This window comes from Zootoca vivipara, chromosome Z1 (genome assembly GCF_965207765.1).
Source record: "Zootoca vivipara chromosome Z1, rZooViv2.hap1.1, whole genome shotgun sequence".
In the NCBI taxonomy this organism is placed as follows: Eukaryota; Metazoa; Chordata; class Lepidosauria; order Squamata; family Lacertidae; genus Zootoca; species Zootoca vivipara.
The window spans coordinates 75,156,610-75,181,967 of record NC_142583.1 but is presented as its reverse complement, the minus strand read 5'-3'; the positions used below and the strand labels follow the sequence as shown (position 1 = coordinate 75,181,967).

The following is a 25,358-nucleotide window of genomic DNA, read 5'->3' as shown; positions in this document are numbered from 1 at the left end:
TCTATAAATGGCATGTAGGTTGGTGGCCCTCCCTGTTTCCTGTGGCAGGGAGTTCCACGGTTTAAGAAGGCCTTTCTTTTCTTCGTCCTGAATCTCCCAACCTTCCGCTTCCTTGGGTCTTCCCTGGGCACCTCGGGGGGTGTCTGTGCATGCCCATATTTCCGCACCTGAGGCCCCTTTGCCCCCCCCCCGCCAGGAGACGCGCATCCGAGCCACAGAGAAGGACCCCAAGAACCAATTGCACACCATGTCCGTGACGAACCGCTATGGGGGGGAGGAGGTGACCCACACGCTCCTGGCCGAGTCCCGATCTGAGACGCAGCGCTGGATGGAAGCCTTCTGGCAGCACTTTTACGACATGAGTGAGTGGGGGAGGCGAGACGGGGGGGGCGGGGTGGTGGTGGAAACACGTGTGGGGAGAGAGCAGGGGTCCCGGGGGCTGGATCCGGCCCAATCGCCATCTAAATCCGGCCCACAGATGGTCCGGGAATCAGCGTGTTTTTACATGAGTAGAATGTGTCCTTTTATTTAAAATGGGTTACTATTTGTGGGGCATAGGAATTCATTCAAATTCCCCCCCCCCCAATATAGTCCGGCCCCCCACAAGCTCTGAGGGACAGTGGACCGGCTCCCTGCTGGAAAAGTTTGCTGACCTCTGGCTTGAGATCTGCTGGGTCAACCAGAGGGGATCCTGTCCTCTGGAGCATGTGGGGAGACCACTAGGTGGCAGCACGGCACCCCCTGCCTGCCCCACAGACAGCCAGGGAAGGAAAAATGTGGGAGGGGGTCCCTGGCATGGGTCCCAAAAAATATTTGAGCGGCAGCCCCCCCCCCCAAGTCGATGGGCATTGCCCTTCAGATAGTGAATGTGTGCCATGTCTTGTGATCAATTATGTGGGGTGGGGCTTAACTACCCCCCATATTTTATTGAGGTTGACACCCCCGGCAATCTCTCCCCCCCCCCAGGCCAGTGGAAGCAGTGCTGCGATGAGCTCATGAAGGTGGAGGTCCCTTCCCCACGGCGCCCTCCGGCCCTCCTGCAGAAGCAAGGCTCGCTCTACCACGAGATGGGTGAGTGGGTCTCCGCAGAAGGGAGGGGGGTTGGGTGGGCTGTGGCCCCCCTGGCACTGAAGGGGGCAGAGGGGGCTCTCAAGGGTGGGCCTGGTGGCTTAGGGACCCCCTGACTCGTGGTGGGGAGGAAAGAGGGTCTCCCCTCCTTCTGCCCTTTTCTTCCTGCCTGTCTCTGGGGCTCTGTCTTGCCTCCCTGGTTTCTGTGGGTCCTGCCCCACACCTTGCTTGCACCCAGATATATCTGTGTCTGTAACTCTCTGTTCTCCTCCTCCTGCTCTCTCCCTCTCTCCCTCTCTCCCTCTCTCCCTCTCTCTCTCTCTCTCTCTCTCTCTCTCTCTCTCTCTCTCTCTCTCTCTCTCTCTGCATGTCTCCCCTTCTCTTCCTCTTCCTCTCTGTCCTGTCCCCGACCCCTTACCCCCCACCCCCAGCTCTCCCTGGCCCAGGGGGGCCGCCCCCCAACTGCGAGGGGCTGCTGTTGCAGGACAACGCTGTCTCTGCGGAGATTCGGGCTCTCCTCTCCTCGTATTACAGCGACAGGTGACGTAACCCCCACCCAAAGCTGGAAGGGGGTGGGGGTCCTCTGGGTCCCCAAGATGGGGTGGTCTTATGGGTGGGAGGGGGCTGCCTGCCTGCCAGGGAGGGAGGGGTACCCCTTGCGCAGGCACCAGCAGAACCTCTGGGGTCTCCCACTGACGGGGAGGGGGCTGGTTCCATGCCCCCCCTTTTCTGCCCTTTGAGACGACCCAGTCCAGACTCTGCAGAGAGGGCATGGCCTTAGGTGGGCACCATGCTTGGGCACCCTTCGCCAACTGGGCACGCTCCGAGTATTTCGGATCGCGGTTCCTCCCCCCCCCTTTTGTATTTTTTATGCTTAAAAAGAAAGATTTTACTGAAGCACAAGAAAGTTGATGCAACGGAAACAACAGATGCCCCAAAGAGCAGTGCACACACAGTGATAAAATTTCACCTGGCACCGTGGAGAAGGGAGTCCGGGGTGCCCGTATTTAGAGTCTCTGAGCTCTCGAGTTGGAGGGGGGACCTCAGGGGTCATCTAGCTCAACCCCCTGCAAAGCTACCCCGCAGCTTCTTGGCTGCATGCGAGATATAACCCCACCAAACAGAACGAGAGTTTCCCAAATAAATTAGGAGCTATTTTTTCAGCTCCTGCCAAATTGAATGAATGAATCTTTATTTGCGTCAGCCGTCGGCCATAGCAAGAAAACACCAAGACGATATACAAAGAATAGAAATAAAAAGTCAATTATATAAAATACATTTTAGGGTTTTGAATCAGTAGTCAAATAGTGGGTCTTATTCTGATTGCCCCAGCTCAAAACCTTGCAGCCTGTGCTGTCCCCTGTCAGGAGAAAGGACACTGGGGCAGTGACCCGCAATGGACTAGAAAAGAAGGGCCATAATCTCATTCCTCAAATATTTCTAAAGAGTGCAAGCCAGAAGGGCATGCGCCGCCGATTCGGAACTGCCATCTCCACAGGGAATGGGTTGGAATCGTCCCTCAAGTCCAGCCGAGGGCAAGACATTCAATATTGCCAGGATAAAAGCGCGCCTGTATTTTAGAAATGCTAGGCTATGCAGAAAGGGTGCCAGAGAGTCAAAATGGGAAGGTGGGAAATATGCTGCGGGCAAAATTTCCTGATTGTGGCCAAGTTGTTCCAACGCTCGGTATCATTTAGGCCCTGCACCCCCAAACTGCGGCCCTCCAGATGTTTTGGCCTACAACTCCCATGATCCCTAGCTAACAGGACCAGTGGTCGGGGAAGATGGGAATTGTAGTCCAAAACATCTGGAGGGCCGAAGTTTGGGGGTGCCTGGATTAGGCCATGCATAGGCAAACTCTGGCCCTCCAGATGTTTGGACTACAATTCCCATCATCCCTGGCCACTGGTCCTGTTCGCTAGGGATCATGGGAGTTGTAGTCCCAAACATCTGGAGGGCCAGAGTTTGCCTAGGCCTGATTTAGGCGCTGACAAATTGGACTGTTTTGCTTTGCTAAAACCCAAAGTGAGCAGCTGTTGTGGTGATAATAAACCATAAAGTTTTTGATAGACAGTTTTAATCGAGGCGTTTTTTGCTTGGCGATCCTCATGGGGGGCGCATGGGAAGGGACTCCTGCCAGCAGTTAGGGCCCCTCCGCTAATCTCCCCCCGCCCCATTTTTTCTCCCCAGCTATTGAGCCAGCGGACGACATTGAGGCCGTGACGGAGATCCTGGCCCGGCGCTTTTCCGGCCTTGGCCCCCCGCCGTGGCTGTCCCTCTTCGAAGGGTCGTCCTGCAGCGCAGCGTCCGACAGCGACAGCGGCTCCAGCGCCAGCCCGTGCCCCCTGCCCCGCCCCCCTTGGGGCCGGCCCCGCACCCTCTCCCTGGATGCCAAGCTCAGCACCCTGAAAGGACGCTCGGGGCGCCCGCCGGGGCCCCCTCCGCCCCCCAGGGCCAGGGGCCCCTCCGCCTCCAGCTCCTCCTCCAGCAGCAGCGGCAGCCCCACTCCGGAGCCCGAGCGCCCCCCTCGGCCCCACGCCCGGCCCAGGTTTGACCCCCGCTTGTGGCTGCAGTCCCAGGTCTGAGGACGGAGGGCGCTGGGACCTCCAGAGGTCCGCTAGACTGGAAGCAGGGGCCTGGGAGGGGGGCTGCAGGAGGTTGGAGCAGAGGGCCCTGATGTCAAGCTCCAGGCCCCCACCTAACAAGCCATCCTCACTTCTGGACCAGCTGCCCCCCACTTGGGGGTCACAGCCTGTTGGGGAGACTGGAGCACTCCTATGCCCCATTCCCAATTTGGGGTGGGGTGGGTGGGTGGCTGTGTAACCGTCCTGACCTACAAGTCTCCTCTTCAGCAGGGGAGAAAAGCACCTTTTTCCTTTGAGAAACTGGAACAATTTGGGGTGGGGAGATGAACGCAAAAGGGGAGGGGGGGTCCGGTTGGCATCTCCCCCGCTTGAAGCAGGAGCTCATTCATATTGGTTCCTTTGTGCAAGCCCCCCCCCCAACTTCAACACACCCAGCAGTGGCCCAGCATGGCCCCAAAGATCAACCCCCCCCGCCTACCTTGCCCTCCAATAGCCCCCCCGTTTTTCTAACGCTCCCCCTGAGTTTCAGGGATATGTGCCAATTCAGGAGGTGAGGGGTGGTGCTTGCTGCCAACTAGGCAGGCGTGACCCCCCCCTCCGCATCTGTGGGGCGGGGGGCAACCCTGCCTTTACCTTGAATATGCATTAAAATGTATTTAACGATTCCTTTGTCGATGCGAGAGGTGGGTGGGGTCTGGACTGTGTGTGTATGTCTGTGTATATGTATTGGGGGGGGGCTTAAGTGCCAAGCCGTCCCCCGTCCCCCCATTATCCATCTTCATTATGATTCCTTCCAATGCTGAGGCCTGGGTAGACTTTCCATCTCTGCACAACTTGGGGTGGGCATGCATGGGTAGAGCCGTTCGACATTATTCCCCCCCAAATAAATACAAGCATTTTCTAGGGGTTTTTTCTGGGAGGCAGTTGGGCTCCCGGCTCCCTCCAAGTGCTCTGGGGAGCTTTCTGGTGGTCCCCCAGCCGCCACTGCAGAGGCCGGGGGAGCTACTCCTAGCCCCACATCTCTCGGCTTTGGGACCCCTGGCTCACTCCTTCCAATGAGGTGTGCTGGGGCGGGGGGGGGGGAGGTTGAGTCGTCTGAGATGGGACTGTGATGTGCCACAGCATGCCCACAGGCCCGTCCTAGCCATAGAGGCTAGTGGCGCGGAGAGCCACGGCGCTGGAAGGGCGCCAAGGGAGCGCAGGATTCCGGCGATCTGGCCAGGACTGCGCTCCTTCTCCGAGGACTCCGCGCTGCGCCTCCTTCTCGTTTCCCCAGCGCTGGGTTCCGCTCAGTCGAGCTTCGCCACCAGCGCGCGCACAGCGCCCAAGCGGCTCTTGCTGGTCCCACGGTGCGCGCGCTGGTGGCGAAGCTTGACTGAGCGGAACCCAGCGCTGGGGAAACGAGAAGGAGGCGCAGCGCGGAGTCCTCGGAGGTGGCCTCCCGCTGCTGCCGCGGTCCGCTTGGCACTCCCGGGTCCTTGGAGGGGCTCTGGAGGGGGGCACTGGAGGGACCTTAGCGCCAGGGCGCCGGATGGGCTTAAGACGGCCCTGCATGCCCAGCAGCATGGAGGAATGCCAGACCCACAAGTAGGGAGTGGGGGGAGCAGAGCAAGGACTTTTGTCGTCTCTGAGCCAGGACTGCCTGACCTGGCTGTGTGGGAGCTTTTTGTAGAATCGTAGAGTTGGAAGGGACCCCAAGGGTCATCCAGCCCAACCCCTGCAATGCAGGAATCTCAGCTCAAGCATCTCTGGCAGGTGGCCATCCAACCTCTGCTTAAAAACCTCCAAGGAAGGAGAGACCACCACCTCTTGTGGGAGTCTGTTCCACTGCCGAATAGCTCTTACTACCAGAGAGCTCTTCCTGCTGTTTATTGCAACTTGAAGCCATGGGTTCGGGTCCTGCCCTCCAGAGCAGGAGGAACAAACTTCCTCCGTCTTCCGTGTGACGGCCCTTCAGAGATTTGAAGGCAGCTATCAGATCTCCTGTTTTCCAGGCTAAACATACCCAGCTCCTTCAACCATTCCTCATAAGGCATGGTTTCCAGCCCCTTGGTTTTCCTCCTCTGCACACCTTCTAGCTTGTCGACATCCTTCTTAAACCGAGGCACCCAGAACGTCAGCTGTGCGCTGACCAAGGCAGAAAAGAGCAATGCTATTTCTTCCCTCGTTCAAGACCCTTGACTTCTGTTGCTGCAGCCTAGAATCGCATTAGCCTTTTTTGCTGCTGCGTCACGAGGTCAAAGGGGGAGACATGGTCAGGCAAGGAGGGGCAACAGTCCCAGCCCCCAGTCCTGGGGGGGGGGATGGTTACAGCCTCCAGTCCACAGGCAAGAGCCACTGCTATGCCATTCGGGGGGGGGGAGCCCTGCAAAACCTCCCTCTACCCTCAACTCTGCCCCTGCCTCCCAAATTCATTCCCTGTGGGCTGGGGGGGGGTGTTGCCTCAGTCCTGCCCCACAGAGGACCCACAAAGACCTGGTTTCCCACTTTTCCTTTATTGGGCAAAGACAAAAGCAGGGGCAGAGTTGTGTCTCGGAGGGGGGGTGGTGGCAGCAAATGGCTGTGGGCAGGTGAGACGGTGCTCATCCAGGCAAAAGCAAGCAGGTGGGAGGGAATGGGGGGGCCAGTGCACGCGAGTGTTTGAACTAGTCTTCTCCAGCCCTTCCTGTGGGCAGGGAGGGGTCCTCGCCTTCCTCTCCGGCATCTGCCACAGGGGCCTGGCTGCCACCTGCAGAAAGACAAGCAGTGATTTAATTTTTGGGGGGGGACTTAATTTTTTTCCTGCCCAGGGGGGTCAGAAAGAGGAAACTCACCTGCTCTGAGGTCCCAGGTTGAATCCTCGGGGAGTTTGGCTTCGACAGATGGCGTCCCCTGGAAGCAGAGACTCGCTGAGTGAAAAGCCCCCCAAGCCGCCTCCCCCTCCTCCTCCCGTCCCACCTGCCCACAGGTGTGTTACCTGCCCTCCGGGCCAGCTCTCCTCTTCCAAGGCTGACGTGCCATTGAACCCAGAGTATGGGGCTGGTGAAGGGCCTGCGGAGGGGAGAGGGGGCTGAAGAGTCTGGTCTCGCTGCCGTCCATCCTTCCCGCCCCCCAACAAAAAGCCATGCACCAATTTGGCACCCCCACCTAGTGCTGGATTGACATATGAGCTAAACAAGCTAGACTTAGGGCCCCACTCTCTTGGGGGCCCCCAAAAAAGAATTAAAGGGAAAACACAACTGGATGCAAGATTAAAAAGCTTTTTACTTGGATAAAATACATATTTTGTGATGTGCAAATGGCTTGAGATACCTATTAGGTCCATCAATTACTATATAGCATCTATTCAACACAAAAAACAGCGACCATTTGTTGTTGACCAAGGACAGCTGGACATAGAAAGGGCCCTGTTACCTTCAGGAGCTGAAGGCCTCATCCAAGCTATAAATCCGGCCCTGCCCCCCCCCTGAAAAAAACAAGGATCTCTGGATCTTAATCTGGCTGGCTGGCTGGCTCTCCAACCCAGGCACCCCCAAACTCGGCCCTCCAGATGTTTTGGGACTACATCTCCCATCATCCCTAGCTAACAGGACCGGTGGTCAGGGATCATGGGAACTGTAGTCCCAAAACATCTGGAGGGCCGAAGTTTGGGGCTGCCTGCTCCAACCCGTTTTGGCCAGAGAAGGTTCTCCTAAGAAGCAGCGGAAGAGCTTGCAGGATGCGGCCAGTGGCCCACCTCGTCCAGCATCCTGCAAGCAATGTGGACTCTTTGCATGGCTCCCCTATGGAGGGGGGGTGAGAATGGTTTCTTACCTGTCACAGGATCCTTCCCCAGTGGGGGAGCCGCAGCTTTGGGGCTCCTGGCCAACTCGCACCCACCCGCCACTTCAGGAGCACCGGCCGTGGAGGGGGCGGGGCCCCTGGCCTCAGCGTGGGGCAGGGCTTCCTCAGGGGGGCTGCCGAGCGGAGGAGAATCTGCCCCCAGGGCAGAGGACCCTCCTTCGTACGGAAGGGGCGGCTGCTCAGGTTGCTCCGCTGAGCCTGTTTCTGTGGGGAGACCATGGGGCACGTGGGCTGGAGGTGGGGACTTTGCCCGGGGAGCGCTGCCTGGGGAGGGCGACTCCGTGCCAGCCCTGTGGCCGATGCAGGGCGTCACTTCTGCCCCATGCGGGGTGAAAGGGGACTGGGGGCCAGACTCTGCTGGCAGAGGGTGGGGTGGGGGCCCCCTGAGTGCCTCCAGGGGGGCCAAGGCCTCAGCAGGCGGCTGGGTCCTGGCAGGGTCCCCCGGGTCCAGCGGGGCAGATGCCGGGAGTGGGGTGGGACTCCCCCCAGGCGGGGAGGGGGCGACGGGGGTCCTTTTCTCAGGGACAGGGGCCGGAGGTGGGGGGCTTCTGGGCTCAGGCTCCTGGTTCCTGACAGGTGGGGTTTTGGCAAGACGGGGGCTCGGAAGAGGGGCCGCCTGTGGGGAGCGAGGGGAGGGGGAGGGCGAGAAGTCTCCGGACGGGCGCCTGGCAGGGGCAGGATCCGGCCCCCGGAAGATGTAGGCCGATTCCGTCAGGCTGCGCTGGTGGCGGAGGAAAGGGCGTCGCGGCGGTCCTGATCCGAGGGTGCGGAAGGGAAAAAAAGAGACACAAAATTATGGGGTTGCCATGTGTCCTCTTTTTCCAGGACACGTCCTCTTTTTCAGGCGTAAGGATTTTAAAAATTTGCCAAAATGTCTCTGGCTAGACTTTTGGGATGAGATGTAACTGGTGATTGAAGACTTGCTTTCCTCCTCTTCTCAACCCCCCCCCCCATCCAGCAATTTATCACAGCCTCTATAGCCTACATATAGTTGGGGTATTTAAAACGAGAGTGGGCATAGCGAGAGCGTCCTCTCTTTCGCTCTTCAAAATATGGCAACCCAAAACTTTCTGAAAAGATTTCCGGCCAGGTGCTGGGCAGATGCAGTGGGGGGGGGAAGTAATTTCTGGCCGTGTTTTCTGGTTTAAATTAAGCAAGAGGGAGAGAGGCCTGTGTGGGATTTCCCAGATGAGGAAGAGCTGCGACTTGCAAAGGCGGCCAGACATTCGGTTAAAAGCAGGAAAGTTGTTTTTTTTAATTATTGGATCATGCTGGGGCAAGGGGATCGGAAGAACCACCAGCACCCAGAAAGGGGACAGGCAGGAGCCCCTGTGGCTCCCCCCCCCAAAACCCCCTACTTTCCTGGTCCCTAGGCCAGAGCCATTGGATTGCAGGGTTGAAAGGGACCCCCAGATGTCATCTAGTCCAGCCCGTGTAATGCAGGAATCCCAGCTAAAGGATTCCAGAGAGGTTAAAAGCAACAAAAAGGGCTTTTATGGGTATGTCCGTAGCAAAAGGAAGAACAAGGAAACAGTGGGGTCACTTAGAGGAGAAGATGGTGAAATGCAAACAGGGGACAGAGAAAAGGGCAGAACTCCTCAATGCCTTCTTTGCCTCAGTCATCTCCCAAAAAGAAAACAATGGATTCAAACTACAGTGGTGCCTCGCTTAACGAATGCCCTGCTTAACGAAATTTCCGCTTAACCAAAGGATTTTTCGAGCGGAGGTTGCCTCGCTAGACGAATGCGTTTTACGAAAAATTCGTCTAGCGAATCGCGGTTTCCCATAGGAATGCATTGAAATTCAATTAATGCGTTCCTCTGGGCAAAAAAAAGGTCAATTTTTTTTTCAGTGCATTCCTATGGGATTCGCTAGACAAATTTTTCGCTATAAGAAAAGACCCGTGGAACGAATTAATTTCGTCTAGCGAGCCACCACTGTACAAGAAAGAAGATTCCACCTCAACATGAGGAAGAACTTCCTGACAGTAAGAGCTGTTCGGCAGTGGAATTTGCTGCCAAGGAGTGTGGTGGAGTCTCCTTCTTTGGAGGTCTTTAAGCGGAGGCTTGACAGGCATATGTCAAGAATGCTTGGATGGTGTTTCCTGCTTGGCAGGGGGTTGGACTGGATGACCCTTGGGGTCTCTTCCAACTCTAGGATTCTATGATTCTATGATCCCTCCCGCCCAGCCACAGAAGGCAGCTTGGCATTTTGCACCCGACTCTTGTCGCCTTTTTGCAGCCTCCGCCCCCCCCTCCGTTCAAGGCTGTCCCTCCCTCCCCTTTGTTAGGAAGCACCCCAATAAATGCTGGTGGAGGTTGGGGGGGGGGTTCCCCGCTCACCTGGCCGGCCTCCCGTGGGAAACGGCGACTCTGGGGCACCCGCTGCGGAGCCTGAGCGTTCCCTCTGGTGGAAGAAGTCTCGGGGGTCGTGGGGGCGCTGCGAGGCCAGCGCAGCCGCCTCCTGCGGGAAGGAGGAGAGGGGGAGAAGACTGGCTGGGGGGGGCGCTTGCAGGGAGGGGGCCAGCGCAGGATCCGGCCTGCAGAGGAGGAGCCCCAGGGCGACAGGAGGAGAGGCCGGTGCCTGGGTGCCCCACAGAAGCCAGCCAGGCCCCCCTGGAAGCCCCTCTTCCGGCTTGCATAAGGACAGAAAGAGAGTTTGCTGGATCAGGCCAGCGGCTCATCTAGCCCGGAATCCAGGTCTCGGAGAGGCCAAATAGGGGACCTGAATGCGAAACCCGCCGGCGGAATCGGCATCAGAGCAAGCCTCTCCTCCTGTGCTTTCCAATTCAGAAGCATTCTGTGTGAAACTTTTATTCAGTGAAAGATCTTAAAATAGATGTTTTTGGGAGTGAGTAATTCAAGTTTGCTATTACTTTTGTGACTGGACAATATTTAGTTTGGTATGTCGACGTCTGATGAAGAGGCTTTTGGAAAACCAGAGTTTTCTTACCTTCCGAAAATGCCAGGTAATGCTTAATAATAATAATAATAATAATAAATATTAATATTAATTAATAAAATAATTACAAGTACTTGGTGATCGTTTCTAACGAATTCTATGCAATTGCATCCACATTTTACTTGCCCAGCACAACTAAAATATATTAATTTAAGCAAAATATCTTTTGAATTCCCACGTCACGTTACAATTTTTGAGCACCCTCATTTTTGGAGAGTGAAAGAATTCCACGCACTCTCCTGTGGGAGGAAGTTCCACAGTTTAGCTACAGTAGGCGCTTTTATCCACCCTGAATCTTCAGCAAAAGGGGGAAATATCCTGCCCACTCACTGTGGCCTTCTCAGCGGAGCAGCTCAGGGGACCCCGTTCTGCAAACGCCTTCTCTCGCTCCTGCTGCTGCTGCTCCTGCTTGGGGGAGACGGGGGGTCAGGGGGCCCCGAGGGTCCAACAGGAAAACCCTCTCCCACCCCCCAATTGGAGATGTCCCCTGTGGGATTCCTGCTAAACCCCACTGGTTGATCTGGGGTCACCTTCCTGCCCCATGGGAAGAGGGCAGGCTTCACCCCCTCTCCACCCTCCCCATGGCAACCAGGCAGCTGCCAAACCATGGCCACGGGTGCAGATTCTGCCACAGTCCTGGAGACGGAGGGACTCACCCATCGGGCTTGCTCCCTCCTGCGTTCCTCTGCCTCCAGCTGGGCTTGTTGTTTCCTGCAGAAAAATGAGGATGGTTTTTTTGGGGGGGGGGGGCGATTGCGGCTTGTTGCCATTGCTAGCCTTATAGAATCCTAGAGTTGGAAGAGACCCCAAGGGCCATCCAGTCCAACCCCCTGCCAAGCAGGAAACGCCATCAAACTCTTATTCTCTCTGAATTTCCCCAGTCCTCGGGAAATTCAGATTGGTGGCCACCGCTGCCTCCTGCAGCAGGGAGTTCCACAGTTCAACTGCACTGTGTTCCCCCTCCTTCCCCGCCAATACCAGGGTGGGAGAGCCCCAGTTTCCCTGCAGCCCCCCCCCCCTCCCAGGCTGAGCGCCCACCTCTGCTCCTGGACGAGCTGCTCCTTCTCTTGCACCCGGCGCTCCCTCTCGGCCGCTTCCCGACGCTCCTCCTCCATGCGCTGCCGCTCCCAGCGCCGCTTCTCCTCCTGCGCCCGGCGGTGCTCCTCTTCCCTCCTCTGCTCCTCTTCCCTCTGGGGGCAGCTGGGTGGTCAGGGCAGGCCAGGCAGGAGGGGCCACCCCAGGGTGCTCTGCCCCTGCCCCTGCTCCCAGGTGTGCCCAGCGGGCAGGAGAGCCCCGCCCCCAGCACCCTTCTCCCTCCTCACCTCCGCCTGCGCCCAGAACGAGTCCCTCTTGGTACGGAGGATCTCCAGCGCTGGGTTGGTCTTCTTGTAGTTGGTGCCCTGGGGAAAAGAACAGACAGAGAGGGAGTGCGGCTCAGTGGTTAGAGCACCGGGCTAGGACCTGAGAGAAGCCCAGGGTTCACATCCCCACTCGGAGGGGATTTGAAGCTCGCTCGGGGGCCAGTCAGCACCTCTCAGCCTAACCCACCTCACAGGGTTGTCGTGCAGATTAAATAGGATCGTAGAGTTGGAAGGGACCCCAAGGGTCATCTAAATTAAAGCCCTAAACGGCCTTCGCCCAGGATACCTGAAGGAGCGTCTCCACTCCCATCGTTCTGCCCGGACACTGAGGTCCAGCACGGAGGGCCTTCTGGCGGTTCCCTCGTTGCGAGAAGCCAAGTTGCAGGGAACCAGGCAGAGGGCCTTCTTGGTAGTGGCACCCGCCCTGTGGAACGCCCTCCCATCAGATGTCAAAGAGATAATTAGCTACCTGACATTTAGAAGACATCTGAAGGCTGTTTCCCTGTTTAGGGAAGTTTTTAATGTGTGACATTTTAATGTGTTTTAATCTCTGTTGGAAGCCGCTCAGAGTGGCTGGGGAAACCCAGCCGGATGGGCGGGGTACAAATAATAAATTATTATTATTATTATTATTATTATTATTATTATTATTATTATTATTATTCCTATTCCAACCCCCTGCAATGCAAGAATTTCAGGTGAAGCATCCGTGACAAAGTGGGATAAATATGTGTTTTTTGGGGGGGAAACTCCCGCACCCACCGCAGAAGCCCCCTCCCCTCGAGGGATTTCCAAAACCAGAAGCGTGGCTGCCTCCAACTTGGCAGGCAGAGCACAGCCTTTATGGCTAGTAGCCTTCGACAGCCCTCTCCTCCAGCAGTAACTGGGTGAGGCGGGGGGGGGCACTGGGCGCCACACCGCAGGGCCTACAGGGTGCCTGAGCCATGCCGCGTCTCTCCTGGGGGGGAGGTGGCGGGCGGAGTGCCTGCAAGCTCCACGCTGCTTTTTCAAGGGCTTGCTTTTGCCCAGAGCCTCCGCCGCCCTAGAGCTGAGGGAGAGGCTCCACGCCTTGGCTTGCCCAGTCCCCATGCGCAGCTTGCTCCCTTCCTGCCATGCCTTCTCTTCCCCCACCCCAAACACACACTCTTCATCATAGGAAAGAATTACTCCCTCTCCTGCATTGCGAACGCCCCGCCCAGTCTGCTGGATCAGGCCCATGGCCCAGTCCTGTTCTCACAGCAGCCCACGAGAAGCCTCTGGGAAGCCAGCAAGCAGGATTCGAACACAAGGGCAACTCTCCCCTCCCGTGGCTTCCAGCAGCTGAGATTCAACTGTGGAGGCAGAGAGCAGAGCCACCCATAGCCGTCTCCTCCTCCCCCTCCATGAATCTGTCAAATCCCCTCTTAAAAACCCCTCCGTTGGTGCCCATCACTGCCTCCTGTGGCAGGGAGTTCCACAGTTTAACTCTGGAAGCCCTTTCTTCCATCTGTCCCGAACCTTCCAACATTCAGCTGCGTTGGCCGTTTGCCAGTTCTAGAGGGAGGAAAGCTTCCTCCATGCCAGGCAAAGTGTTACCAACTGCCTTCCAGGGGGTTGGACTAGATGACCCTTGGCGTCCCTTCCAACTCTGCAATTCTTTGCCTGAGAGGCTGATCTAAGGGAAGCGTCCGGATGCCAATGGGCCACAAAGTCTATCCCCCGGCCATTGGCACTCCCCTACAAACACACACAGGCCATTTTGAAATCCACCCAGCTGCCGGGCCCAATCCCCTGGGGTGCTGGCTGCCCCTCCCCACCCCCTGGCTCCTCCTTACCACCAGCTCCTGAGGGTCACCGAGTGGCACCTTCTTGGCGGTCCCAGGACCTCCTGGCGGGGCGGTCAGGGACAGCGAGTGCCTCAGCCCCTCCTGGGTCACCTCCTCAGCGCGAGACGCCTTCACCACCAGTCGGGCTTCCTGCAGGGGGAGAGCGGGGGGGAAGCACTGGGCACTCTCACCCGGGGTGGGGGGGCACACAGCACCTGCCTCCCCCAAGTGGGGGACCACCAGCCCCCAGCCAGCACATCCAGGCCTCCTCCATTTCCAGGGATTGGGGCCAGGGGAAACTGCTGGAGGAGGAGCAGGGAAGACTCGGCCCTGAAAACAGGAAGGTGGCAGTGCCCTTGAGCATGCGCAGAGTGTGTTCCTTGCACCAAACACCATGGAAGGTGGAGCAAGCTCGTTTTCTGCTGCTCCGCAGGCCAGGATTCAAATGGCGAGAAAGGAGATTCCGACTCCATATTAAAAACATTCTGAGGGTAAGAGACAGTGGAACGGATGGTGGATTCTCCTCCATCAGGGGTTTTTCCAAAGAGAGGATGGAGAGCCAGGTCAGAGATGCCTTAGTGGCGATTCCTGGAGGCTGGACTAGATGCCCCTTGGGGGTCCCTCTGCTCTACAATTCTATATGATTCTCTTTGGAAGCATGAGGTGGCAAGGGGGAGCCTTTGCCCAGCAAGCACATTCTAACTGAGGATCCCTCTTCCCCCCCCCACCGCCCCACCTGAACATTTTGGGAGTGCCTAGAAGGTGTGGCGTGAGAGGGGCCACGGGGAGGGCCCCCCCCCACCTCCCTCTTGCCGCGGAGCCCTGCCAATTCCCCCAGGCCCCTCCTGCCCAGACAGCTGCCAGGGCGAGAGAGGGAGAGTCTGGGATGGCAGCCTGGGAGAAAACGCTTTCCAGCCTCACATTCCTGGAATGTAGAACCTCTTGGGAACCAGATGTTTGCAGCTGGGTCCCTTCCGGCTGCAAGGAGGAAGCCTGGGGGGGGCAAAGCTGGGGGTGGGGGGAGAGAGGAACGCAGGCGGGGGGGGGCAGGGAGAGGGAAAAGAGAGCAAGGAGCTGGAGGATCAAAAGGGGGGGGCAAGCATTTCACCCTTCCCACACTCCTGGGGTGGGCAGGTCAGGATCCTCCATGGGACACAACAAGAGCGAGGAAGGGTCCAAAAGGGACTCAGGCAGGCAGGGAGGCCCAGGGCAGGGTGGGTGCTGGCGGCTCACCTTGAAAAAGGCTCGGATGGCTGGCAGGTGCCCGGCGCAGGCCTGCTTCTGCTGCTCCGAGACCTTCTCGCCAACCTGGTGCCAAACAGACGGGGCAGAAGTTCAGTCCCCTTGCCCCAAAGGCTCCTGGGGCAAAGCAGTTTAAAGGGGGGCGGCCCAAATCTAGGGAGCTGGCCTGCCGCCCGCAGAGCAGCTACGCAGACAGAGCGGTTCCTGGCAAGGCAGGGGGCCGGGAAGGGAATAGGGGTGACGGCGGGGCAGCTCTGCCTCGCCTGGAGGTTTCTCAAGGGAGCCCGCCTCTCAGGTTGGCAGGCGTAGGAAGGGGGATTCCTGCATCCCCAGCGGGTTGGGCTGGATGGCCTTTGAGGTCCCTTCATAAAAGCCAGGAGATTTTGGAACACGTAGGGTGGGAGCGGTTTGGGCTCTGCAATGCTTCTGAATGCCACTTGCTTGAAGTTGCAAATGGGGAGAGCTGCTCTTGGGCTTGGATCCTGCTTGTGGGTTTCCCTTGGGGGCCCCTGGAACCCGAAGTGCGGAATCTGATTGCAACCATGAAGGGGTGCGTGCGCTCTGCCCATGCCCCTTAGCCCTCTTCCTCTGCGGATGAGCTCAGGCCCCTTTTCCAAATTCACCGCTGGGATTTCCAAATTCCTGGCTCTTGTGTGGCTCCCTTCCAGGAGACACCCCCCCCCTCCCAGGAGCCTGGCAGGATGTAGCAAGTAGGGGGGGTTGTCACCCCTGGGAGTCCAGCCAGATCCCAGCAACCCCCACCCCCCACCCCCCGTCTCTGAGCCCATGGGGGAGGAGAGCGGCTTTGTGGTTCCCACAACGTAGGCCGAGGCTGTGCAGGGGAAAAGAGGAACGCAGGATGAGCCTGCCGGATCAGGCCCATGGGGGACCAGCTGGTCCAGGATCCTGTTCCCACAGTGGCCAACCAGCTGCCCCCCTCTCCCCTCCTCGCTTTCCAGCCACTGGGATTCAGAAGCGTTGCTGCCTCCGGCTGGAGAGGTAGAGCAGAGCTAGGAGCCTTGGGTGGCTCTCTCCATCCCCGCCTCCTGTGGCAGGGAGTTCCATAGTTCAACTGCATGAAGAAGTCTTGCGTCATCAGCAAGCTGTTCACCCCAAGGACGCCAACTATAGGGGGCGGAAGGGGCTTGTCCTCTCCCTGTTTCTGGGCAGGGGGCCGAGCCCTCCCAATTTGGAGGGGGCCACCAACCTACGCCGTGAGCGCTGGCCCGACGGGCAGGGGCGGGATGGGTCACGTGACGTGGGGGGGGCAAGTTGGTGTCCCTGGACATTCAACGTCATTCACCCACCAGCTTAAAAGCCCTTATCTGTGCAGCCTCTCCTTCCCTCTTGGCAGCAGGGACCCCCCCCGCCCTCCTGCAGAAGCCCCCCCCCCTGGCTCACCCAGCTGATGAGGACCACGTGCTGCTCCCCCGTGGCGCCATCGGGGAGGCGGCACAGTCCGTACATGACGCTGCCGCTCTGGAAGCGCCTGGCCAGCTCATCTGGGCCCCCGGCTGGAAAAGAAGATGGGCAGAGGGAAGGAGCAAGACTCAAAACCACCTCCCCCCCACGCTCCATTACGTCATTTCAAAAATGTAAGAAAAGGAGCCATAAGCAAATAAAAACATCCCCAGAAGTAAACATACTTTGTGAGCCTGGTTTGATATACATGTAAGAAATGCCGTATTTGTCTGTCTATAAGACGCCCCCTATTTTTGGGGACTCAGATTTAAGAAAATGGGGGGAGATGTATCCGTGTATAAGACGCCCCTTAATTTTTGACGTTATTTTTTAGGGGGGGGGAACCTAGTCTTACACACAGAAAAATACATTTCTGAAAATGTTTGCATGCACACGAAAGCTCATACCAATGACAAAATTAGTTGGTCTCTAAGGTGTTACTGGAAGGAATTTTTTTTATTTTGTTATGGAAAAATACAGTAATTATACAATATAAATTAAACAATCCCCGCATAAATCAAAATAACGTTAAAAATGCAGAAAAGGCAATACTTCAAAAATTAAGCGCTCGCAAAATTAAATCTTGATCTCAACAACAACAATAAAAAACCTCAGCAATGCCCCACCCCAAGAGACATGGGCATTCTGAGCAACAGGTCCTGAGGAACTCACTGCCTCTAGAGGGAGAAGAAAGGGCAGGATTGTTGAGCAGGCCCTGGGAACTTTGCAATGGTTTGTACCCCCTGGCCCCTGCCAGAGGCAACCCAGTGCAGCCCTGCAGATAAGACCTTGAGAGACGGGGTCCCGGGTCCCTCTCAGCCCACCCCCTACGAGGGAGAAGAGCCACAGGGTGCAGAATTCTCCAGGGGCTTCAAAGCCTTACCTCCAGAGTCCAGGAGCTTCAGCTCGTTGGTTTTCTCGTAGGAAAAGAGGGCCCTGGGGAGGAGACAGAAATAAGGAGGTCCCATTTTAGAAGCATAGAATGGCAAAATTGGAAGGGAACCCCGATGGTCATCCAGTCCAACCCCCTGCAATGCAGGAATCTCAGCTCAAGCATCCATGACAGGTGGCCACCCAACCTCTGCTTAAAAACCCTCCAAGCAAGGAGAGCCCACTGCCATCTTAGGAGCTGAGGGCATAATAATAATAATAATTTATTATTTATACCCCGCCCACCTAGCTGGGTTTCCCCAGCCACTCTGGGCAGCTTCCAACAGAATATTAAAATACAATAATTTATTAAACATTAAAAGCTTCCCTAAAAAGGGCTGCCTTCAGATGTCCTCTAAAAGTCTGGGAGTTGTTTATCTCCTTGACATCTGATGGGAGGGCGTTCCACAGGGCGGGTGCCACCACCGATAAGGCCCTCTGCCTGGTTCCCTGTAACTTGGCTTCTCGCAGCGAGGGAACCGCCAGAAGGCCTTCGGAGCTGGACCTCAGTGTCTGGGCAGAACGATGGGGGTGGAGACGTCCCTTTGGGTATAGAGGACCAAGGCCGTTTAGGGCTTTCAAGGTCAGCACCAACACTTTGAATTGTGCTCAGAAACGTACTGGGAGCCAATGCAGATCTCTCAGGACCGGTGTTATATGGCCACTCCCAGTCACCAGTCTAGCTGCCACATTCTGGATTAGTTGTAGTTTCTGGGTCACCTTCAAAGGGAGCCCCACGTGGAGCACATGGCAGTAGTCCAAGCGGGAGATAACTAGAGCATGCACCACTCTGGCGAGACAGTCTGCAGGCAGGTAGGGTCTCAGCCTGCGTACCAGATGGAGCTGATAGACAGCTGCCCTGGACACAGAATTGACCTGTGCCTCCATGGACAGCTGTGAGTCCAGAATGACTCCCAGGCTGCGCACCTGGTCCTTCAGGGGCACAGTTACCCCATTCAGGACCAAGGAGTCCTCCACACCTGCCTGCCTCCTGTCCCACAAAAACAGTACTTCTGTCTTGTCAGGATTCAACCTCAATCTGTTAGCCGCCATCCATCCTCCAACCGCCTCCAGGCACTCACACAGGACTTTCACCGCCTTCACTGGTTCTGATTTAAAAGAGAGGTAGAGCTGGGTATCATCCGCATACTGATGGACACCCAGCCCAAATCCCCTGATGATCTCTCCCAGCGCTGCATGTAGATGTTAAAAGGCATGGGGAAGAGGACAGAACCCTGAGGCACCCCACAAGTGAGAGGCCAGGGGTCTGAACACTCATCCCCCACCACCACTTTCTGAACACGGCCCAGGAGGAAGGAGCGGAACCACTGTAGGACAGTGCCCCCCAGCTCCCAACCCCTCTAGACGGTCCAGAAGGATGTTATGGTCGATAGTGGGGAGCCCCACGTGGAGCGCATGGCAGTAGTCCAAGCGAGACTCCTCTCTGCCTCCCCCTTCACCTCCTGGGTGAGGAAGGCCTCCAAGCCACTTGGCAACCCCTGCAGCGCTTTGGTTCCCCACAACCAGTCTTATCTCACCTTGGCTTGAGCTTCCACCTGCACCCCTTCCCCCCCCCCCGAGAGCCCAGGCTCCAACTGCAACTACAGCCAGGCTCATTCCAAACCCAGAGTCCTTCTGGATGGATGAATGAGAAGAAAGGGAAGAGGAACGACCCCCCTGCAGAGTGGAACCCACAGCCCCAAACCCACACAGCTGGCTGGCCCATCTCAGTGGCCAGTTACAGGCAGGCAAAAGGGGTTGGCTGAGGTTCAGGGTGGGGTGAGGGGATGCATGGGGAAATGCAGCAAAAAAGCAAGGTGTCCAGGAAGCCAGGCCCCCCGCCCCATGAAACAGGCAGCAAGGGCATGGCATCATTACACAGCGCAGAGTGGAGCTATGGAACTCCCTCCCACAGGAGGCAGCGAAGGCCACGGACTCAGATCGCTTTAGAAGACAACCAAAGGAAACTGTTCATGGCCGCTTGGATGCCATTCGCCCAGAGATGGAAGGAAGAGAAGAATGGCAAATCAAGTGGATGGACGATGCCAAAATGGCAAAATTCACAGGGAAGCTCAGGAACCAAGAAGACAAGAAATTTTAAAAAAGAAGAATGGGAAATGTTTACAATGCATATACAAAATCATTGTCAACAGGTCAAACGTTAGCAGAATTTTAAACACACTTGTAATGTAACAGAACGTATAGATCATTTAGGAAGGTCAAAAATGGGAGAAGTATTGATATGCAGTTGAAAATAAAGTCAATAGGACCCATGGAAGGGATGGGAGGAAGTCAGGCGACTCAGAGTAATCTCAATCATTCAGATTGGGAATTGTTTTTGTTGTATGTTTATATTTTGGAAAATAAAATTTTATTTCAAGGAGGAGGAGGAGGAGGAGGAGGAGGAGGAGGAGGAGGAGGAGGAGGAGGAGGAGGAGGAGGAGGAGAAATGAATGACAAAGGACAAATCTGGCTTGCTGGTTTCCCATGGGGGCCTCTGCTTGGCCCCAGTGAGAAGAGGGTGCTGGATCCGGCAGGCTCTTCTGATGCAACAATGGGCATCCCAAGGCAGCCGCGGATGGAGCCCAGCAGGGGGGGGGGCGGGGGGAGGCAGCGAGCGAAGTCTCAAGGAGCTTTGGGGTATCCAAAGAATCTGGCCGGCCTCCGGCTTGCAAAGGAAATCCTTTTTCAACCAGCACATCATTAATGTACGGAATTCATCTCAGGAGGATGTTGCAACGGTTGCTGGCCAACAGTTTCGCCAAAGGATGCGGCCATGGCGGAGAGGCGAGGCCACGGCTCTGAGCCAGGATAGCTTTGTGGCCCTCCATGCTCCAAAACGGTCTCTCCCAGAGGCTCCCTTCCCCCTCCCTCTCGGCTCAGACCACCTGGGGGTGGCTGGCACCCACAAAACTCTGTGGCAGTGTGGCACAGTGGTTAGAGTGTCAGGCTAGGACCTGGGAGAGGCCAGGGTTCAAATCCCTACACAGACTGGGGGGGGGACAGTCACTGCCTCTCTCAGCCTCACCTACCTCGCAGGGTCGTTGTGGGGATTAAGTGAGAAGGGGGAGAACCATGCGCGCCACCTTGATTAATTAATTAAATAAATTTAATTAATTAAATCAACCAATTAACTGCCCCCCTGCCCTGACTTCTTATAGGGCTCGGCCTCACAGTTGGAGGGAGCAGCCCCCCTCCCCCTCCCCCTCCCAGATCTGGAACTCAATGAGAGGAAGTCCATCCGCTCCAGAACAATTCGGTCCCCCCAGGAGCACAATGGGGCAGGCAGGGGGGCAGGGGAAGCCCAGCAGGTCTGCCTGGTCTCTGGAAGGAGCCACTTGGGACGCATCCCCCCCTCTGAAGCCCCCCCCCCCAGGCCCAGGCCCTGGTTCTTGGCACACAGTTGCCTCCCAGCCCCCTCTAAGGTGAAAATGGTGGAGCAGAAGCCAGCGTTTGGGGCTGTTAGGCTCAGGGAAAAGGCCAGGAGGGAGAGACGCGAGAGGAGCATGGACAGAGCGCAGAGAGAAAAGCTGGAAACCCCAGGAGGGGAGGGGGCTTGTGTTCGAATCCCGCTTGCGAGTTCCCCATCTGGTTGGCCCCTGTGAGAACAGGATGTTAGACTAGGTGGGCCACTGGCCTGTGTTCCACTCATTGAGACACCCCCCCCCTTCGCCCCAGATCCTTCACATCCTTCTGTGGGGCTGTGCCCCACGGCTGGCCACAACCCCCCCTCCCCCCTCAGTTCCTACTGCTACCAATAATTCTGCAACTGGGTGCAGCCTCCCCTTCAGGGCATCAGGGTGAGGTGATGGGGTTGGCAGCCGATGAAAGGCTTTCCGGCTCCTTCCCCTCCTCCTCGAGAAGCCAGCCCCCCCCCCCGCGGCCCTCCTTCCCTGTCTGCACCGGATCCTGTTACAGCCTGCACACCCAGCCCAGGCATGGAAACCTTTGGGGGAAGGGGAGGGCATGGGAGCAAGAGGCCTCCGCCCCTTGAACAATCCAGCGGGGTTGCAATGCTTAAGAGTGTTGCGCTGGGACCTGGGTTCAAATCTGTGTCCGGCCATGAAGCTCACTGAGGGATCTAGGGCCAGCCACCCCCTCCCGGCCTAACCTACCTCACAGGGTTGTTGTTGGGGGGACGGAGAACAGTGCATGCCACCTTCAGCTCTTTGCAATAAATAAATAAGACGTGTGCCACGGATGCGGCAATGGGAGGGTGCTGGTGGGCTTGGCTGGTGCCCCTCTTCGGATTTGGAGGCAGGATGAAGCCTCAAGGGGAAGGCTAAAAAGGGCTTGGGGCCCCCACCCAGCCAGAAGCGGGGGGCAATGACACGGCTGCCCTCTGGTCTGCCTGGGAAGATGGCGGAATGGCATAAGATCGTAAGGAGAATCTGCTGGATCAGGCCAGTGGCCCAACTAGTCCTGGTTCCTGTTCTCCTGGGGGCCAACTAGATGCCCCCCCCCTGGGAAGCCCCCAAGCAGGATTCGAACACAGCTGGTGAGAGGAGACTGGGCACCGAACGCCTCCAAGGGGCCATTGCGGTCCTGCACGCCCCCTCCTTATGTTGGCACCCCAGGCAGGCAACCCACTAGGCCAGACTGCCTGCCTGCTGCCACCTGGGACACAGATCTCTCAGGTAGCGGGGAGGAGGCAGGGCAGGTCGGTTGGTCTTTGCTGGTCACTCGTCTGGCCGGGGCTGGAAAGTGGGCAGAGTTCGCCCAGAGGAAGCCTTGCCCTCCTCAGGAGAGGCACATCCACACACCTGAGGAACACCTGTCGGGGCAGGTAAGGCAAGCCTTCTTTTGTTGCTGAGAACCAGATCCACCACTAAGAACTTCCCGGTGGGGGTTCACTCTCCTTCCCAAAGACTCCAACACCCTTTCGCTGGCAGACCTGGCAGAAAGGAGAGAGCACTCCACGGGCAACATGCGCTCACCTGCGCCGGCAAACACAGTGCCCCTGCCTGGAGGCCTCAGGAAAGCCAAGCGGCTGGAGGGTGAAGCCAGTGCGATCTTGTGCTTAGGGTGTCGGACCAGGCCCTGGGAGAGAGCAGGGTTCGAATCCCCCACTCAGCCGGGAAGCTCACTGCCTGACCTTGGGAGCCTGCCCCTGCCTCTCAGATTGCTGTTCAGATTAATTTTTTTTGGGGGGGGGAGAACCATGTATGCCACCTGGAGCTCCTGGGAATAAAAGGTAGAGCACAAATTCAAGACACATATAAATGTAGGACCCAGGAGCCCCATAAAACCTTGCACTGCTACCCCCCAAAATGAGGTGGCAAAGGGGGCTGGGAAAGCCATCTTTGCTCCAGCTGCGGAAACCACATCCTTCAGCTCTCCTGCCAGCCTTCCCTCACCCCCCCCAGACTCCCATCAGTCCCCAGAATTATATAACTGTGCTGCCTGGAGGACATGAGACTGATCTGGCCCAATCCAGCTCCCTCTCCCAGTTCCCTTGGTTTCTGCAGGTTGGAAAATAAGTCCAAAATCCACAGCCGTTTCATAATCCGTGTCCTTCTTGCCCTCCCCCCCCCCCAGCCAGCCAGCCCCACGGCTGCTGCCTCTGCCCCATCTCCTCCAGGGACGTCCTTGGAGGCAGGATGAAGCCACAGGCAGCTGGGAAGGGAAGAGTTAAGCAGCCTGCCAGGTGAGGGCAGGGCAGGTGGCCAGCCGGATTAATCACCTGGTGACAAAGAGCACCTGACATTTACCCAAAACAAGAGGTGCCAGGCGTTCTGGAGGGGCCTAATCCTGAGAGGGGGTGGGGATAGCCCAGCAGGGGTGGGTGGGCGTGCTCCTGGCCCCAGGTGCTGAGGGGTCCAGGGAGCTATAAGCAGCTATAAGGCACCCACCAACATTTGAGGCAAAATGCACACACACCCCCATTCAAGTGGCTGTGTGGGTTGGGAGCAGGATAGCTGGGCAGTCAGGGCAGGTGGGGGGGGGTCCCAGAGGACCCAGATAAGGCTACCCTTGCCCACTAGCCCCCAGGGCTCTGTTGGCCTCGGATCCTGCTTTCTGCTTTCCCAGAGGCATCTGGGTGGACCCCCTGAGAAGAACAGGATCCTGGCAGAGAGGGGCCCTTAGGCAAGCCTGCATTGCCAAAGCCATCCCCATGCAAGACGGCACCTTTGCTTTCCACAAGGACTGAATCCTGACCCATCCCTTGCAGCCTGGCTGGAGGCTCCCTCTTCCTCGCCCAGGAGCCTTCATTTTCCCCTTGGGGGGGGGGCGCCAAGGAGACGCCATGACACTCTGACCTTCCTCTGCTTGGGGTTTGTTTGTGGGGAGGGTGTGCCTCTTGGGTTGGTCTTTTAAAAATAAAAAGCAGCCTGGGGGAGCCCAGAGCAGCAGTGTGGCAGCGGGGGGGGGAATTAACCCTTTCAGGATAGCTTGTATGCTTCTTAGAATAGAACAGACACACCCAGCTACGTTTGGGGGTGGGATTAGTCGTGATTTCAGGTCATTTAGCCAGGCTGCCACTACCCACTGCAGCCTTTGCCAACCTCTGGGAGCCGCTCCACTCCCATCATCCCTGACCCACACTTGTTGGGGTTGGACTAGATGACCCTTGGGGATCCCTCTCAGCTCTGCCATGCTGTGATTCGGGGATGGGAGGTTCCCAAACGCCTGGAGGGCACCTCTTGCCTTCCCTCGCTCTCGGCAAAGGAACGCCCTGAAGCGAGGCTGGAGCAAAGGCTGCCTTTGCTGAGTCCCCGACGGACGGATCTTTGGGGCGACCCCCAGCTGCCTGTCATTCTCGTTCTTGGAAGGAAGAGTGTAGGGCCCCGATCCCAGGGGGCAGCTTCAGCAGCCCTGCCTTTCTGAAGCTGTTGGGTGGGCGTGCAGATCTCCCGTCGGGGCTCCCGGCTTCTTCCCGTCCCGAAAGGGTACCTGGCAGTGGGTGGGTGGCCAGCCAACACGCCTGCGCCTGGGGGTGTCCTTCTTTCTCACCGGGCCCCCCGAGGGCGGGCTGGGACCCAGAGGAACCCTCCTCCTCCCCAGTCGCCCCCAGACGTGGGGCCCGCGGGGCTTCTTCCGACGACCCCCCTGCGCCCCCCCACTCACCAGCTGGCGGCCGCTCTCCTGCTCGCCACGTCGCCCTTGGCAGCCAGAAGCGCCAGGCTATGCTTCTCCAGGTTGACGCCGCCGCTGCCCATCTCGCCGCCCCCGACGGCGCCCCACAGACGGCCTGCCGGTCCGGACTCCCCGCGCGGCGGCGGCGGCAGGCAGACAGGCAGGGAAAGACCTCCTTCCCCCGGCCCGAGCCCCGCCCCAGCCCCAGCCCACCGCGGGGAGGGACCGGCCCGGAGCTTCCCTTTGGCCCGCCCCGTCGGGGCGCAGAAGGAGAACCAGCCGGGAACCTCTTCCAGGCGGATCTCGTCCTCGCTTGCCGCCGCTTTTGCCGCCGGGCCCCTCGAGGGTGGATTAGTGGAGTAGTTTCCCCAGCCTTCCTTTCCAGCTGGGCCTCACTCAGCCCCCTGGACCCGGCCAGCACCCGCGGCGGGAGATGCTGCTGGCGCCTTGGCGTGGGTTTGGCCCGCGCCTCGGATCTGGGTTCCAGTATTTTGGCTCATAATTGCCGAGCTGGAAGGAACCCCAGAGGTCATCCAGTCCGACCCCCTGCAAGGCAGGAATCAAGATGACGCACAATGAGCACAAAGGGTGATTGTGGTCCTGATACACACCCCTTGCCATTCAGCCGCTTGCTGTCCACGTGAAGCGAGGGCGTGGAGGGCGCACGTGAATCTGCTATTCCTGCACTCTGCAGGGGGGTGGACTAGGTGACCGCTGCGTACCTTCCAGCTCTACGATTCTACGATTTGTGTAAGGAAGAAGCCTCTGGTGGGATAGGTGGGCTTGCAAAGCCCCCCCCCAGTGCCGGATTTACCTGTGAGCTAAACAAGCTATGGCTAGGGCCCCACTCTCTTGGCCCCCCCCCAAAAAAAATAAAGAAAAAAACCCGGATGTACATTTCCAAAATATAAGATAAAAAACAAATAGAATAAAACCTACATACAGCAACAGTGTTTGTGTGTTGTGTAGGCTCCTATGATGTAAGTCATGGCCCCCACCTGCTCGCCTGCTCCCTAAAATATCCCTGGTTTGCTCCTTTCTATATA

General features: G+C 57.6%; 2 protein-coding genes across 12 annotated transcripts in view; one reads left to right on the top strand and one right to left on the bottom strand.

The window, feature by feature from the left end:
- RTKN (rhotekin) overlaps positions 1–4,316 on the top strand; it is a 30,321-nt gene extending 26,005 nt beyond the window's left edge. For 7 of the 10 annotated variants that reach the window (XM_088660775.1, XM_035134544.3, XM_088660776.1 and 4 more), the window contains 3 exons: positions 197–362; positions 967–1,071; positions 3,259–4,316. In XM_088660775.1, the coding sequence (XP_088516901.1) occupies positions 197–362; positions 967–1,071; positions 3,259–3,653 (666 nt within the window). In that variant the 3' untranslated portion in view covers positions 3,654–4,316. Of the gene's footprint in view, positions 1–196; positions 363–966; positions 1,072–1,499; positions 1,613–3,258 lie in introns of those variants that run through there. The other 3 variants (XM_035134547.3, XM_088660778.1, XM_060278284.2) reach the window with 2 other exon arrangements.
- Positions 4,317–6,132: 1,816 nt separating this feature from the next.
- Positions 6,133–24,489, bottom strand: LOC118094294 (uncharacterized). 2 transcript variants are annotated; one of them, XM_035134539.3, is made up of 14 exons: positions 24,304–24,489; positions 17,189–17,241; positions 16,246–16,358; positions 14,836–14,910; positions 13,612–13,752; positions 11,759–11,836; positions 11,475–11,626; positions 11,093–11,147; positions 10,767–10,844; positions 9,818–9,938; positions 7,446–8,228; positions 6,610–6,683; positions 6,467–6,524; positions 6,133–6,381 (listed from the first exon to the last, which is right to left on the bottom strand). In XM_035134539.3, the coding sequence occupies exons 1-14, from the start codon at positions 24,393–24,395 to the stop codon at positions 6,299–6,301; spliced, it is 1,956 nt and encodes a 651-aa protein (XP_034990430.3). In that variant the 5' UTR covers positions 24,396–24,489; the 3' UTR covers positions 6,133–6,298. The 2 variants fall into 2 exon arrangements, with proteins under 2 accessions (XP_034990430.3, XP_034990431.3); XM_035134540.3 differs by having other exon boundaries at positions 10,767–10,841; positions 24,304–24,480.
- Between the last annotated feature and the right edge of the window lie 869 nt (positions 24,490–25,358).